At 36.6% G+C, this 17,200-nt stretch overlaps 1 protein-coding gene across 2 annotated transcripts in view; it reads left to right on the plus strand.

Moving 5' to 3' along the window:
* The window catches only part of ERBB4 (erb-b2 receptor tyrosine kinase 4), a 1,114,653-nt gene that overhangs the window by 274,782 nt on the left and 822,671 nt on the right, over positions 1-17,200 (plus strand). Inside the window, exon 1 of one of the 2 annotated variants that reach the window (XM_087424879.1) lies at positions 6,301-6,429. The exons of the other annotated variant lie outside the window; for it this stretch is intronic. Coding sequence (XP_087281005.1) covers positions 6,321-6,429 — 109 coding nt within the window. The 5' untranslated portion in view covers positions 6,301-6,320. Of the gene's footprint in view, positions 1-6,300; positions 6,430-17,200 lie in introns of those variants that run through there. 2 annotated transcript variants of the gene reach the window in all.

The raw sequence follows: 17,200 nt of genomic DNA on the forward strand, positions 1-17,200 counted from the left end.
CCATGTTTCAATGCATATATCTGTACTCTGAAATATAGTAAAAGCCCTTCCTAAATCTATTTACCAAAAATATATGTGAATATGTTATACTGTTCTGTCACAAGCATTTTTCTAGTGAAATTATCTTAAAAATGATGTTGACCTCAGGTTTGTGCCTATTAACTTGCATATTATTATTTTTATTATTATGGAAAGCAACATTTTTGTTTGTTTGTTTATTGCAGTAACATTGGTTTATAACATTGTATAAATTTCAGGTGTACATCATTATACTTCTATTTCTGCATAGATTATATCATGTTCACCACCCAAATACTAATTACAACCCATCACCACACACATGTGCCGAATTATCCCTTTCGCCCTCCTCCCTCCCCCCTTCCCCTCTGGTAACCACCAATCCAATCTCTGTCACTATGTGTTTGTTTATTGTTGTTATTATCTACTACTTAATGAAGGACGTCTCATGGTATTTGACCTTCTCCCTCTGACTTATTTCACTTTGCTTAATACCCTCAATGTCAATCCATGTTGTCACAAATGGCTGGATTTCATCGTTTCTTATGGCTGAGTAGTATTCCATTGTGTATATATACCACGTCTTCTTTATCCATTCGTCCCTTGATGGGCACTTAGGTTGCTTCCAAATCTGGGCTATTGTAAATAACGTTGCTATGAACACAGGGGTGCATGTATCTTTACGCATTGGTGTTTTCAAGTTCTTTGGATAAATACCCAGCAGTGGAATAGCTGGATCATATGGTAGTTCTATCCTTGATGTTTTGAGGAATCTCCGTACTGTTTTCCATAGTAGCTGCACCAGTTTGCACTCCCACCAGCAGTGTATGAGAGTTCCCTTCTCTCCACATCCTCTCCAACACATGTTGTTGTTTCCTGTCTTGTTAATTATAGCCATTCTGATGGACATGAGGTGATATTTCATTGTAGTTTTAATTTGCATTTCCCTGATAGTTAATGATTTTGGACATCTTTTCATCTGTCTGTTGGCCATCTGTATATCTTCTTTGGAGAAATGTCTGTTCAGGTCTTTTGCCCACTTTTTAATTGGGTTGGTAGTTTTTTTGTTGTTGAGATGCATGAGGTCTTTATATATTTTGGAGATTAACCCCTATCAGATGTATGGTTTGCAAATGTCTTCTCCAAATTGTTAGGTTGTCTTTTCGTTTTGATGGTTTCCTTTGCGGTGCAGAAGCTTTTTAGTTTCATGTAGTCCTATTTGTTTATTTTTTCTATTGTTTCTCTTGCCGGGTCAGACACGGTGCTTGAAAATATGTTGCTAAGATCGATGTCAAATAGCGTACTGCCTATGTTTTCTTCTAGAAGTTTCAAAGTTTCAGGACTTACATTCAAGTCTTTAATCCATTTTGAGTTAATTTTTGTGTATGGTGTAAGGTAAGGGTCTACTTTCATTTTTTTGCATATGGCTATCCAGTTTTCCCAACACCATTTGTTGAACAAACTTTCTTTTCTCCATTGTATGTTCTTGGCTCCTTTGTCAAACATTAGCTGTCCATAGATGTGTGGGTTTATTTCTGGGCTTTCGATTCTATTCCATTGATCTGTGTGTCTGTTTTTGTGCCAGTACCATGCTGTTTTGGTTACTATAGCTTTGTAGTATATTTTGAAATCAGGGAGTGTGATACCTCCAGCTTTATTCTTTTTACTCAGGATTCCTTTACCTATTAGGGGTCTTTTGTTGTTCCACATAAATTTTAGGATTCTTTGTTCGATTTCTGTGAAAAGTGTTGTTGGAACTTTGAAAGGGATTGCATTGAATCTGTAGATTGCTTTAGGGAGTATGGACATCTTAACTATGTTAATTCTTCCAATCCAAGAGCACGGAATATCTTTCCATTTCTTTGTGTCTTCTTCAATTTCTTTCAGCAATGTTTTATAGTTTTTGGTGTAGAAATCTTTCACCTCTTTGGTTAAGTTTATTCCTAGGTATTTTATTCTTTTTGTTGCAATTGTAAATGGGATGGTATTCTTAATTTCTCTTTCTGCTACTTTGTTGTTAGTATATAGAAATGCAACTGATTTTTGTATGTTGATTTTGTATCCTGCAACTTTACTGTATTTGTTTATTACTTCTAAATGTTTTCTGGTGGATTCTTTAGGGTTTTCTATACATAAAATCATGTCATCTGCAAATAGTGACAGTTTCACTTCTTACTTTCCAATTTGGATCACTTTTATTTCTATCTCTTGCCTGATTACTCTGGCTAGAACTTCCAGTACTATGTTAAATAGGAGTGGTGACAGTGGGCATCCTTGTCTGGTTCCTGTTCTTAGAGGCATAGATTTCAGTTTGTCACCATTGAGGATGATATTAGCTGTGGGTTTGTCATATATGGCCTTTATTCTGTTGAGGTACTTTCCTTCTATACCCATTTTCTTCAGAGTTTTTATCATAAATGGATGCTGTATCTTGTCAAATGCTTTCTCTGCATCTATTGAGATGATCATGTGATTTTTATTCTTCATTTTATTAATGTGGTGTATTACGTTGATTGATTTGCAAATGTTGAACCATCCTTGCATACCTCAAATAAATCCCAGTTGATCATGGTGTATAATCTTTTTAACGTATTGTTGTGTGCAATTTGTTAGTATTTTGTTGAGGATTTCTGCATCGATGTTCATCACTGATATTGGCCTGTAATTTTCTTTTTTTGTTTGTTCATGTCTGGTTTTGGTATCAGGGTAATGTCAGCTTTGTAGAATGAGTTAGGGATCTTGCTCCCCTCCTCAATTTTTTGGAAGAGTTTGAGAAGGATAGGTATTAAGTCTTCTTTGAATGTTTGGTAGAATTCACCAGGGAAGCCGTGTGGTCCTAGACTTTTATTTTTGGGGAAGTTCTTGATTACTGTTTCGATCTCCTTACTGGTGATTGGTCTATTCAAATTCTCTACATCTTCTTGATCCACTTTTGGAAAGTTGTATGATTCTAAGAATTTATCCATTTCTTCCAGATTGTTGAATTGGTTGGCATATAGCTTTTCATAGTATTCTCTTACAATCTTTTGTATTTCTGAGGTGTCTGTTGTAATTTCTCCTCTTTCATTTCTGATTTTATTTATTTGTGCCTTCTCTCTTTTTTTCTTGGTGAGTCTAGCTAAAGGCTTGTCAATTTTGTTGATCTTTTCAAAGAACCAACTCTTGGTTTTTTTACTTTTTTCTATTTTTTTTTGGTCTCTCTTTCATTTATTTCTGCTCTGATTTTTATTATTTCCCTTCTTCTACTGATTTGGGGCTTTGTTTGTTCTTCTTTTTCCAGTTCCTTTAGGTGCATTGTTAGATTGTTTATTTGAGATTTTTCTTGTTTGTTGAGATAGGCCTGTATTGCTATAAACTTCCCTCTTAGAACCACTTTTGCTGTATCCCATAAATTCTGGCATGTCGTATTTTCATTTTCATTTGTCTCCAGGTATTTTTTGATTTCTCCTTTGATATCTTCGTTGACCCAGTCATTGTTCAGTAGCATTTTGTTTAATCTCCACATATTTGTGGCTTTTCTGATTTTCTTCCTATAGTTGATTTCTAGTTTCATACCGTTGTGGTCAGAAAAGATGCTTAGTATTATTTCAATCTCCTTAAATTTATGGAGACTTGTTTTGTGGCCTAATATGTGATCAATCCTGGAGAATGTTCCATGTGCATTTGAAAAGAATGTGTATTCTTTGGTTTTTGGATGGAATGCTCTATGTTTATCTATTAGGTACATCTGTTCTCGTGTGTCATTTAAGGCCAATGTTTCCTTATTGATCTTCTGTTTAGATGATCTATCCGTTGGTGTAAGTGGAGTGTTAAAGTCCCCTACTATTATTGTGTTACTGTCTGTTTCTCTTTTTATGTCTGTTAATAATTGCTTTATATATTTAGGTGCACCTACGTTGGGTGCGTAGATATTTACAAGTGTTTTATCCTCTTGTTGGATTGTTCCCTTGATCATTATGTAATGCCCTTCTTTGTCTCTTTTTACAGTTTTTGTTTTAAAGTCTATTTTGTCTGAGATGAGTACTGCTACCACAGCTTTCTTTTCATTGCCATTTGCGTGAAGTATCTTTTTCCATCCCTTCACTTTCAGTTTGTGAGTGTCTTTAGGTCTGAAGTGTGTCTCTTGTATGCAGCATATATATGGGTCTTGTTGTTTTATCCAATCAGCCACCCTATGCCTTTTAATTGGAGCATTTAGTCCATTGACATTTAAAGTAGCTACTGATAAGTATGTACTTACTGCCATTTTTTAACTTTTTTTTTCTCAGTGTTTTAGTAGTCCCTCTCTTCCTTTCTCCTTCTATACAGAATTGATGGTCTCTTTAGTTTGACCTCTGTCTGAAAGCTCTACTCTTTAACTCCCCTCCTCCCTCCTTTTATGTTTTTGATATCATATCTAACCTCTTTTTGGTGCATTTGTATCCATTACCCTCTTATCATGGAAAGAGATCATTTTTCCTATTTGTGGTCTTCTCTTTTCCCCTTAAATCAGTCCCTTTAACATTTCTTGTAGCACTGGTTTCTTGGTGACAAACTCCTTTAATTTTTGCTTGTCTGGGAAATTTTTGATCTCTCCTTCCATTTTGAATGATAACCTTGCTGGGTAGAGTATTCCTGGCTGTAAGTTTTTTCCTTTTAGCACTTTAAATATATCGTGCCACTCTCTTCTAGCCTGTAAAGTTTCTGCTGAGAAGTCAGCTGATAGCCTTATGGGGTTTCCTTTGTATGTAACTTGACATTCTCTTGCGGCTTTTAGGATTCTCTCTTTATCTTTAATTCTGGACATTTTGATTATGATGTGTCTTGGTGTGGGCCTCTTTGGGTTTATCTTGTTTGGGGCTCTCTGTGCTTCCTGTACCTGGATGTCTGCTTCCTTCCTTAGGTTAGGGAAGTTTTCAGCTATTATTTCTTGAAATAGATTCTCTGCCCCTTTGTCTCACTCTTCTCCTTCCGGGACACATATAACACGGATGTTAGTGTGCTTGATGTTGTCTCAGAGGTCCCTTAGACTGTCCTCACTCTTTTTAATTCTTTTCTCTTTTACCTGTTCAGCTTGGGTAATTTCTTCTAGTCTTTTGTCCAGCTCGCAGATCCGTTCTTCTGTATCCTCTACTCTGCTTTTGAGTCCCTCTAGTGAATTTTTCATTTCCAGTATTGTATTCTTCATTTCTGATTGGTTCTTTTTTATATCTTCCATTTCTTAGTTGGCATTCTCACTGAGTTCGTCTTCTCCCCAGATCAGTGAGCATCCTTAACCCTCTTAGTTTGAACTCTCTGTCAGGTAGGTTGCTCATTTCTGTTTCACTTAGTTCCTTTTCTGGGGTTTTGTCCTGTTCCCTTGCTTGGAATGTATTCCTTTGCCTCCCCATTTTGCCTGTTTCCCTGTGCTTGTGTCTACGTATTAGTTAGGTCAGCTATGTCTCCTATTCTTGGATAGGTGACCTTATGTAAGTCTTAGGCTTATGTATGTAAGGCTTAGGAGGTCTGCCATGTGCTTCCCTCAGTTCTCAATGTTCCAGGGGTGACTCCTATGTGGGCTACGTGTGCCCTCTGTTGTGCCCTGTTTGCTCTGCATGTAGGCACTCAGCGATGCCGAGTTATGCTCCTGGCCAGCTGTTGTAATGCTCAGCTGCTTGTAGTTGTTGTGGGCCCTTCAGTCTCTTTATCAGATGTGGGGAGCCCCAGCACAGTTGGCTGCAAGTTCTAATACCACATTTGTGTTGCAGTATTTCTTTTAAGTGAGTAGACCCCCTGTGTGGCAGGTGGTTAGGCTCAGGGGTTTACAATTACTATCAACCTCCAGCGTTTAGGTCTCTTGTCAGCTCTCTGAGGATTGCAGCTGGGTGGGGCTGGCTTCAGGCACAGGAGCACCCAATTGTTTCAGGCTTTGGAAGGTGGGACAAACCCCCTACGTGGGTCTTTGAGAAACACAAGTCTTCTGCAGCTGACAAGCACTGCCTCCCACAGGTCCACACACACAGTCAACACCATCCTGCCCCGTGTGCATCCCCGACCTCCTGAGGTGGACCCAGTCTCTCCACGGCGGGAGCCCCACACACTCCACCACTGCCCCACACTCTCCATCTGCTCCTTGTGCATGCCCTGCCCCACTGAAGTGGGCTCAGTTGCCAGGCTGCAGAGAATCCAGTCACCAATCTATGCAGGCCTACAAGTTGCCTGAGGGCTTGTTGTTGGGTGGGGCCAGTCTCTAGGGTGGGCTGCCTGCCCTGGCTGAGCTGGATTAAATCGGTGCTCTAGTGGGTGGGGCAGTCTTGGGCTAGCAGGCCTCAGGGAGAACTCCAATGGTGTCTGTGTCAGCACACCCACACCAGGCCACAACAATGGCAGCCACCAACTCCCAGTCCCTGGAGAGGTCTCACCTCTCACTGAGGTGCACTCAGGGCCTATCAGGTGAGTCTCTTTTCACCAAAGCACTGTGCACCTTTCATTCTGGTGATTTTAGGTTGCTTTCTGAAACGGGTGAGTTTGCGTGTGGGCCCTGTAAGAGCCGGTTTTAATTTCTTTGTGAACCAGCTTCTGGGGGTACTCCCCAATGTTTTATTAGCAGGCAAAGTCAGATATTATGCCACTCATCTCGAATGTGCTGGGTCCACAAAATGCCCACAGCGGGGGCGCTCCCCGGCTCAGGACCCCGCGCCTCCAGGGAGGCTGCGTACCTGTGAGCTGCTCCCGGCGGCCGTGAAGCTGGCGGCTTGTGAAGGCGGCGTTTTTCCTCTCCAGAAGGGAGTCTCTGCCTCTTCCACCTCAATTAGAATAGTCCTTTGTTGCAGGAGTTCCTCTTATCCAGTTTTCAGTTCTGTCTCAGGGGTACTTTTTCCACGAGTAGTTGTAAATTGGCTGTGTCCACGGGAGGAGGGGAGTTCAGAGTCTGCCTACGCCGCCTCTTGACTTCTCCAAAAAGCAACATTTTAAAATTGTGAATTAGATATATCGTATGAGATATCTATACATGTATCATAATTCACCTCCTTGATGACAACTTCTGTGACATGTCAGACAGCTTAAAATGATTGGCTCTTTCTTTTGTCCATCTCTACCATGATCCCATGATGACCTGTATATAAATATATTGTGGCGCTGAGACCCATGGAAAATACGTATAATATATATTGGGTCTTGTCCTCTAGACTGTGAGCTTCTCAGGGGTAGGGTCTTGGTACTATTGGTCGTTGTTTTCCTGAACGAAATGAATTGTCCTGAGCTCTGAATATGTGTTGACAGAATGAACAAGTGATAGCACATATTTATCCTTGTGCCTCTTCTGCGGTGTGCTAGAATCAAAGTGCATGGAGCCTTCCCAGGGGGTACTTAGGGGAGGCATAGAGCCAATAGGAGACGCTAACAATCATCCAGATCCACTTCTGCTACCCTCACTAAGTGGAAACTTGATGAAGGGAACATGACCACCAGAAGCCACCCAGAGTTTGTTTATTTGAGACAAAGCGTTTATAATGAGCCTGCAGACACCTCTTTATTGTTCATTCACATCGTGATTTACTGAGGCTGCTTTTCTGTTGCCTATTTGTATTCAACAGACTAAAGATTTGAGTGTGAAAAGTTTCTATACATACTCTCTGAGTTATTTTTTAATCTCAAATTAATGCATAAAATGTAACATGAGAGAGTTAATTCCTATTTCATAATATCTATGGGTTTAATCATTTAAAAGCATTCTTTTGTCGAAATAACATCCGTAATATCGTTATGATATTTTAAAGCAGAATGAAAATGCACCATGATAAACCTGTCTTGATCATTTTGACTGGGGACTCTGTAAACTGGCCATGGGCGAGTTGCTAAGGTACACAGACTTCTGTCTGAAGAGCGCACTGTGCGAGTCTCCTTCCAGGAATATACGGGGCATGTGCTTGGGACGGTTCCACTTGGCCCAATCCCATTTTCCAGGCCAGTGAGCATAATGGCAGGGTAGAAATGAGACGTGTCTATGTGCCTTTGGTAATTACTGAATATATGTTAATGAAGAGCTTTTCCCTGGCCTTCCACCAGCACAGTTAAATATGACCAACTAGAGCTTTTCCTTGATGAAAGGAAAGCCATCAGCACAGCTATAGAACCCTATATAAACAGATTGCGTTTGGATTTAATTTCGAGTTAACATGAATGGAAATATTTTCAAATGGATCGCTCTTAGCAGTTGAAAGAATTCTGAAACTGAGTGCCTTTCTGTAGAGATGTCAACATAATTATTGGTGTAAGAAATTCACCTCTAGGTATAGGCATCTAAAATATATCAAAGAGATATTCAGTGCATTGTGAGCAAAGAAAAAGTTGCAGAGAACGTGACCATTGTACTCTAGGACCTTAACATTTAGCAGAGCAGACAAACCATTGATACTTATTAACCAATCAAAAGGTCTAAGAATTACAGTGACATCTCAGAAATGATTATTAAGATACTGTTAAAATCTTGAAATGCAAACTAAAAACAGAAAATGTGAAAGAATATAATTAAGGGGGAAAAAAAGATGGAGAGGTGGTTCTAGTGGTCAAGTATTATTTGTATTGGTTTCTCTCCCCAGGACAGACAGTTAACATGGTCTTTGGAACTTATTTATTATAGGACCTTTAAAGATTTTGAAAATTAGAAAATAATATCAAATTAAGCATAAGATTCTATTATAATGTTTTTATTGTATTGCTCATAGAAAAAGAACTTTACAGAATTGTTAGCTTTTCCCAGAAATAATACATCAGTTATTTTCCTTTTTGCTATCTCAGTTGCTTGAACATTTAACATTCTCTTAGCTTTAGGGAGACTGCAGAAACACAGTTTAGGGCATGACACATTTTCCTCTTTGAAAATGTTTTTGCTATCTCCTGAGAGGAACCCCTTTATTCCATGTGTCTTTAGGCATGCATATAAACATACAATTCACAAATCCGCTGTCATGGTAACCATTGGAGATGTTTCTATGTAGACATAGTATATTAGTTTCCCAGTGCTGCCATAACAAATTACCACAAACTGTGTGCCTTAAAACAACAGGAATTTATTCTCTTAGCTCTGGAGGCTAGAGGTGCTGAATCAAGGTGTTGGCAGGGTTGTTCCTTCTGCAAGCTCTCAGGTAGATATTGCCCCATGTTTCTCCTAGTTTCTGGTGCTTGCTGGCAGTCCTTGGCATTATTTGGCTTATAGACTCATCACTCCAATCTCTGCCTCTGTCTTCACATCGCCTTCTTGTCTATGTCTCTGCATCTTCTCCTTTTTTCTTTCTTATAATGACACTTTCACTGGATTTAGGGCCCTTTCTAATTCATTATGGTCTTATCTTGATCCTTACCTTAATAAAAATCTACAAAAAACCTTATTCCAAACAAGCTCACATGAATTTGAATGGGACACTATTCAACCCACTATAGATAGTAATTGTAAATAGGCATGATTAACCAAGAGATTCCTGGAGTATTCGTTTATTTCTTGTTTGATGAGAATATTCAGTCTCAGACATACTTTTAGATATAAGTAATGACTGACCTATTCTCCTTTCTGTTATTTGTGTTCCACAGAGTTACAGGAAAGAAAATAGAGACAATGCCACAATATATGATTCTGTGGATCCAACATCATACTGCTCTTCACACTTACCCGTATATGGGTCTAAAATGAATTTGTTCTTTACTCTTGCTAATTCTTATCCTACCTAAAGCTACTTGTGTTCAGAGGCAGGTTGATTGTGAGACTGAACTGTTCAGGCTAGTTTCTTTCAAAGCCTGAGGAGGGACCCTAGTAATGGGTTTACATAATCATATGATTTTTTAAAATTTGCAATAGAAAGATTTTTTAACCACAATTAGTTAACATTGCCCTCACTTTCCAATCTGGTTTTCCCTCCGTAACACTTCCTTTCTTAATACAAAGGCCAAAGGCAATAGAGGGTTATTCGTATGTTTGATGGTGCCTGGCTATGGATGTATGTGGTTAGTGGATGAGAAACAAGACTTGAGATTTGTGGAGCCAGAAGCTAGTCTGTGGAAAATTCTGAATCATACAGCTCATATGGAAAAAAGCTTGATATATGTTTTCCCAAGTTTGACAGCAGTTCTAACAATTTACATGGCATTACCAATAGTAGGTTGTAAAGTTGAAAAAAATCTTATAAAAACTATGTACTTGAGAAAGGAAAATCTGAATTATCCCTTTATATTCTCTCTAGAAAATGATTTTGCAAAATTCTTGTCATATGAAGAGGTGATCAGAGTATATAGCCAAAAAATAAAATATATTATAGAGTTGTACCAGTCAATAATTAAAGATGTTATACTATTTCTTGTAGAAAATATGTTTTCGATATTTGTCAGATTTATAAAAATAAGTGATTCAATGTGATTTACATCATCTTTAAAAATATTTACATTTGTACCTCATTTTGTAAATTTAATTTTATATTCTTTTTCTTGAAGAATTTTTATAAGCTTCACATTTTATAAGCTTCAAACCTCACAGAAACAGAATCCATTTCTGCTTTTATCTTTTCTTCTACTTTACAACCAAACAGCAATCCCACTTACAAAATACAAGAGTTTTTTGGTTTTTTATTTTTATAATTTTATTTATCTATTTTTTCCCCCAAAGCTCCAGTAGATAGTTGTATGTCACAGCTGCACATCCTTCTAGTTGCTGTATGTGGGACACGGCCTCAGCATGGCTGGAGAAGCGGTGTGTTGGTGCGCGCCGGGATCCGAACCGGGGCTGCCAGCAGCGGAGCGCGCGCACTTAACCGCTAAGCCACTGGGCTGGCCCTACAAGAGTTTTTTGATAATTTTGTCTCTTGCAAAATAAGAGTAAAACACCAGGATCTTATGAAGCTGTGCTTTATATTACTACACTTCTTAGCTTCTCTAAGTCATTAAAACATCTGAACACTGAACAACTGTTCATCCTGCACAAATTCAGTCATCATATGTGGATTGCCTTTGCCTCTCTCTCTTATCTCTCCTTTCCTTGGCTAGTCTTTGACTAGAATTATTGGACAGTATTTTAACTTCTTTCATGAAAAATAATCCTGATTTTTTTATAGATTGATTTTTTCAGACATACAGAGATGACATCGATATTGACTTTTTTGTCCTTATCTTTCTGTTCAAACTTTTTTTTTTACTCGATCCTACCTAGGAGTGATCTTCATAAATTACTCATTATCATCTGGATTTTAACCCATTGGGAATACCTCATTTCCTCTCCATTTGAAATCCTGTCCTTTATTTTTTCCATTTAATCGTATAATCAAATATATTCCTTTATATAATCTCTATATAGTCAAGCAGCATCTTGGTCATAAATTAAAAGTGTCCCAGGTATTTCGATGCCGTTGAAACCTGAAATTCTCCATGCAGAAAGGCTCCTTGAGAACGTTCAAACGTTCAGACAGAACAACTGTTTTGCAGAGATGGCAGTAGCTTCAGAGCAGAGATGTGCTTTGTCCAAGGCCAAGTCAGGCTTAGAACCCAGAATTTCTCATTCTGGGTCCAAACTGAGTCCACTTTAATTTTCATTACATATACTTGGAATTTACTCATATCCACTCATATCCATATCTAAGCTTTAATTCCCAACTTTTATTTCTTCCAAAATCATAATTTCCCATTTCTCTGTCACCCTTTTCTTCAAATAACCACTTGAAGCCGTTAAATAAACATTTAAAATAGAGAGCCTACTTGTAATCCCCGTCACCGTTATTTACCACACTGTTGATGGCGTTATGAATGTGTTGAAGTAGGCTAATGATACAGAATGAATTTCTGTCCTGCATGAATTTGTAAAAAACTTTGACAAACTTTTATCATAACATTTTACTAACTCAAATAATCTATAGTCCTTCAGGTATGAAACCTCACTAATTTCAAACAGCGGGACCAAATTAAGCCTATCTTTAGTTTTCTCTAATTCTCTGCTCTTTTGTTTCCTGTTTCCTGATCTACAAACATCCTTTTTGTCTCCTAGTTTTCTAGTTTTCCCTAGCATACCACATTCCCACACTGCATTTGCCAGACAGTTTCATTTAAAAACAAGTAAAATTTTTGTTTTCTCATCTCTTTTAAGGTGGAAATTCTATAAGGCACATTTTTTTTTCATATATCTGTAAAAGAAGTAGATTTCTTGCTCTGTTATTCTTCCCATTGATTTAAATCATACCATTTAAAAATACTTTAACAGAGTAATGCTATTAATTTTTTCACAATTGAACAAAAGGTGCTTAATTTAAAAATCATAGTTTATTTTTTCATAACTAGAAATTGAAACTCACTAGATATTTAAATTATTACTTAATGAAAACATTTTAAGTGGATTTATTTTGCTTCAGCTATACAATATATAGTACTTTTTAAAGCAACATATCTGCATTTGTGTCCTTATTTCTACTTTCAAATGAATATATTCACATGGCTGACTCATTAATTTTCAGCAACAGAAACAGAAATCATTGTTTAAACAGGTGCTGCTTTCTTAGGCTTGGGTCAGAGCATTTAATGGGCTTTACCTGGAATTTCTCAACTTAAAAGTGTGTGTGTGTGTGTGTGTGTGTGTGTGTGTGTGTGTGTGTGTGCTGGGAAGGGGACCATTGGCTTTCCAAGTAGTTGTCTGAGAATAGATTTTCAAGTATAATTTATGAAGTGGAAAGGGGAAGTGTTGGTTAATAGCTTTTTAAAATCCTTTTTTCAGTTTGTTATTTTAACATCCCACGTTCAAAGTAAATGACAAACACTAAAGATAGTATTGACCTTCATGTATTTCGTAGAGTTTAATGATCTGATAAAGAGCATTAATTTCCATTTTCCGATATTTTATTTAGAAAATTTTCAAATATACACAAAAGTTGAAAGAATTTTACAGTAAACACCCGTATACGTACCTCCTAATTGCTACAATTGGCATTTTACCATCCATCCTTAATACCTCTTTTCTTTTTTAATGCATTTCACAGTAAAGTGAAGATATCAGTAGAATTCAAGTCCTATTTTGCTTCTTGATTTTCTGGTGACTTTCCTTCTGAATTTCCTTTCAGATAACTATTGTTTGAGACATAAGAAGGTATTAGTTAAATGGGAGATGTAAAAGCTTTTAGTATTTACCAAAATTGTATATGCCAATTCATGAGTCTCATATGCACTGAAAAAAACGATGCTGGAAATGCAGATTGTAGCATTATTTGGGTACCAGCTAAACAATTTCCAGACACACATTTCTTGAACTAGATTACACTACTTATGCAGTTTTAACTAGATAGTCCCAATGTTCTACTCAAACATAATTACTTTTGAAGAGAAAATGGCAAGTATTTTCCCTGGCTTATTGGAATTAAATTTTTTTTAACCTACCTTTTATTACCTATATATATTTTTAAAGACATAATATTTCAGAATAGCTATTTTGGGGCCTGCAATTTGGTTTTATGTATTGTTTGGGACTATATTTCTTCTATTGTGAAGTTTTGGGAAGGTGATATGATTAAAGGGTAAAGATAAAAAACATTCAGGGAATTGGGGACTATAGTTTTCCAGTTATTAAATAACCTACACACATATAGAATATGCAGGTCTTCAGAAACTGTAACTCAGATGATAAATTAAGATTTATTTTTATCCCTCTAAAATGTAAGCTATTTATCATTTGATGCTCAATTTTTTCTGAGACAGCGGGTGGTATTCTTTGTTATTGCTGTTGTTAAATTCTATGATACAGTTTTGTTTAGGTAAACAAATTTTGAGTGTTTTAACAGATATTTATAGATTAAATTTTTTTCCTTGGCTTTTGCTAATGTCGCTAAAGAGAAGTCTTGGATGAGAAGGTTTTGAAAAGAGTAAAACAAAAATATTATTTTGCAAATAGTATACAAAATTATCCAACACTTGTGGTATTCAAAATCTTTAAAATTTAAAAGAAATATTTTTGTTACTAAGAGTAGGGAAAGAATCACTATGTGGATTTAATTATGGAGACATAATTGTGATCTTATTATAACACATTAATATGGGGAACGTAGAATAATTTTTAATTATATTGATGCTAACATCTGTATAAACAGTTTTGTACACAAGTAATAATTCATACATTGGGGTTTTGAAATATTTCCAAGCACATTCTGAGTACCAGAAATTTTTGTTAATTTCTTTTAATAGGATGAATTGAGGGCTAGTGGAACAGTGAGGATGTTTTCTCAAGGACAAATACTTGAGTTGGTGACAGATTGGGGACCACTTTTATTGACTGACAATCCCAGCCCCTTAACCACCAGACCGTAGTTTCTTCACATTTCGTCCACATATTCAAGCATTTAATGAGATTCTCTTTACAAGTGGGAACTTAATTTGTTTCTCCATAGATTACCACAGCAGATAATACATACATATTACAAAGTGCAAAGAAGTGTGCTTGTTTGCTTCATTAAAAAGATTGAATTTTATGTTTGAAGCATGACATCGCATTTAGAGTGAATTCCTAACAATTCATTGATTGTTTATGCAACTTTGAGCAAGGTGGCTAAAGTAGACCCTTTCTGGGTCTTACTGCTTATGGTACTGAAGTTTTAGTAAATTTTATTTCTTGGGTAAAGTTCCTTTCAGGGATATAGAAATATATCCTTTTGAAGAACCTGAAAATGGGAGTTGAAGTTTGATTTCTAAAACTATAGAAACTAAATACTAAATAATAGAAGTACTAAATAATAGAAGATCTGGGTTGCTGATTATTAAGGATTGTTCGTTAGAATTCTATCAACTATTGAAAAATCTTGGCCTCAACTGGGAAAAAGTGAACACCAGTTACTTCAGAATTATGGAACATTATGAGCAAAGTCAGAAAGAAGTCTAAACTTATCTAAGATTCCACATCATCTAAAGGATAACAAACATCCATCCAGATCTTTAGCTAACTATGAACAAAATTCTTCTGTTTTCATCTTTCTGGAATCCACAAGTCTTGTATTTAAGTTGTTAGAATACCGGTTACTACAGATTCCCTTTGTTCTACACTCAAATATTATAATATTTTGTGGTATTTGTTTAGGCTCTGACAAGAGTTTATCTGGAAAATTTGCTAACTGTATTAGATCACTCATTTCATCCATTTGTGGGAAATGCTTAAGGTTTGGAGTCATGTGGATCCACACTGGAGTCCTGGTTCTGCCACTCACTAGCCCAGAGATAGGCTACTGTCTTATCCTCCCGTGTGTGTCTTCATCTACAACGTGAGGCTAACATAGTTACCTCAGAGCATTATTAGGTAAACTAAATGAAGCATAGAGCATAGTGCTTAATACATGTAAGTCCTCAATAAATGTTTAATAATAACTCACCTCCCTTCCACCTCTGGGAGAGGTTTCCAAAGGGATGCACATAACTTTCTTCTCTTTATTATTCTCATGTTGACACCCTACAATCCTTCTTTGTCTCTGACCATCAAACTAGTTTCTCTTGACCTAGCTTACTACCATCTACCAATAAGAGGCAACTGATAGCATTCCTTAAATAATAAAGTGATGACGATGATAATAAGGCAAATTATTTGATTCAGCAAAACAAAAATAATAATGTTTTATATGTTAATAGAAATTTCTAGTTAAAAAAGCAATTTTTAATTCATTATTTTGTGAAGATTGTTGCGAGAATCAAATAAGATAACGTATGGGAAAGAAATCAATGTTCTTTCAGCAAAATAAACACAATCTGTATTAAATGAAACACAATGTTCTATGTGTACATACCCAGTGATTTGGAGGAGTTAATATCTTAAATACTTCTTGTACCAAGAGCTGATAGTGTATTTTGTCTTAATAGTAAAAAAGTATTTTATCATATGTTTGCCCTAGATTTCTTATTTTTACACTAGAAATAATTGGCAGATTAAATAAACTGTGCCCTTTCTAGCATAATATTATGGGAAAAAACTGGAGTTGTATTAGTTCGAAAATGAAAATTTGCTGAATTAGCCACTTAATTAAGAAGTGAATGATGCTTTCCTTTACCCCCAGCAGAATGATTGACTTTCATGTGTACATATGTATGTATATGTATTTTTAATTTTCTGGAGAGTGGTCTTTTTGGCCATTGTAGTAAAACGTTACTTTTATGTCTGTTCATCATAATGATGGTAATTAGTGGTACGATGATTTCTGTGAGTACACTGCAATGTAAAACACTAAGAAGGATGTCATTGATATAAAGTATTACTATAAAATATTGAACTCTTTATTTTACCCCATTTAATGCCATAAACAAATGACATATATGTCCATTTATATGGATATGTGTGTGTGAAGGTGGATTAAGATGTATATAACCTATAACCATCAAATGATCTAAGGCAGAATGAATTACACTTTGCTGGGCTTTTAAATAGCATCTGAATGTCCTAATAAAATTAGAGTTTCTCAGAGAGTATCTCTCTCACTAACAAAATATGGCAAAATATTTACCGCACAATCTGTCATTTGGGTCTCAAACCGTGAGGGTGGTTTATAGGGACTAACTCTCTAGAATGACAGTTCTTCTGCAATCGGACCTTTATGACATGTCCCTTATCCTCTTTTAATACATAAACGCTATTCAGTCCTGAATTTTCACATATTTCTGAGAGATATTATTGCTTTATGAAAGCAGGTGAGAAAGTTTTCCCATCAGTAGTATGCCGTATTTTTCCTCTGCCGTGCTTTTGATATACATAAACAAAATTACGAATTCATGGGGAATCCTGTCAGGAGCCCTTCTGAGACAAGCGCTGGCTGCCTGGGTGTTGTTGCCCTGAGGGGGTTTATTCAAATGATTGTGATCCCACAGCAGAGCAGATTGAGCCAGTCTAACCCGGCAAGTGGGAGCAGGTGTAGGACAAACAGAACAGCAGAGTCATAGCAGAATGTTTATTGCCACTTACAGGCTTGCAATTTTAAATAATGCTATTTGTTTTGTTTGTTCCCTTTGCAGTGTGATCAGTGTCCGATTCAACATAGATATCTGCATTTTTAACTCAATCTCCATTCCTTTGACTTTGTTATTTAATGAGTGGATTGGTGTGAAATTAGGCTCTGTGCTGCAGGCAATAATCTGGTAAATAAAATAAGGAGTAAACCCTGTTGCATTGAGGAATTACTATGAATTTTATTTGTTTGTTTTTAATGAGAGGCTGTTACATTTTAAGGATGTTTTG

This window comes from Ceratotherium simum, chromosome 37 (genome assembly GCF_057802395.1).
Source record: "Ceratotherium simum simum isolate JZ-2026a chromosome 37, ASM5780239v1, whole genome shotgun sequence".
In the NCBI taxonomy this organism is placed as follows: Eukaryota; Metazoa; Chordata; class Mammalia; order Perissodactyla; family Rhinocerotidae; genus Ceratotherium; species Ceratotherium simum.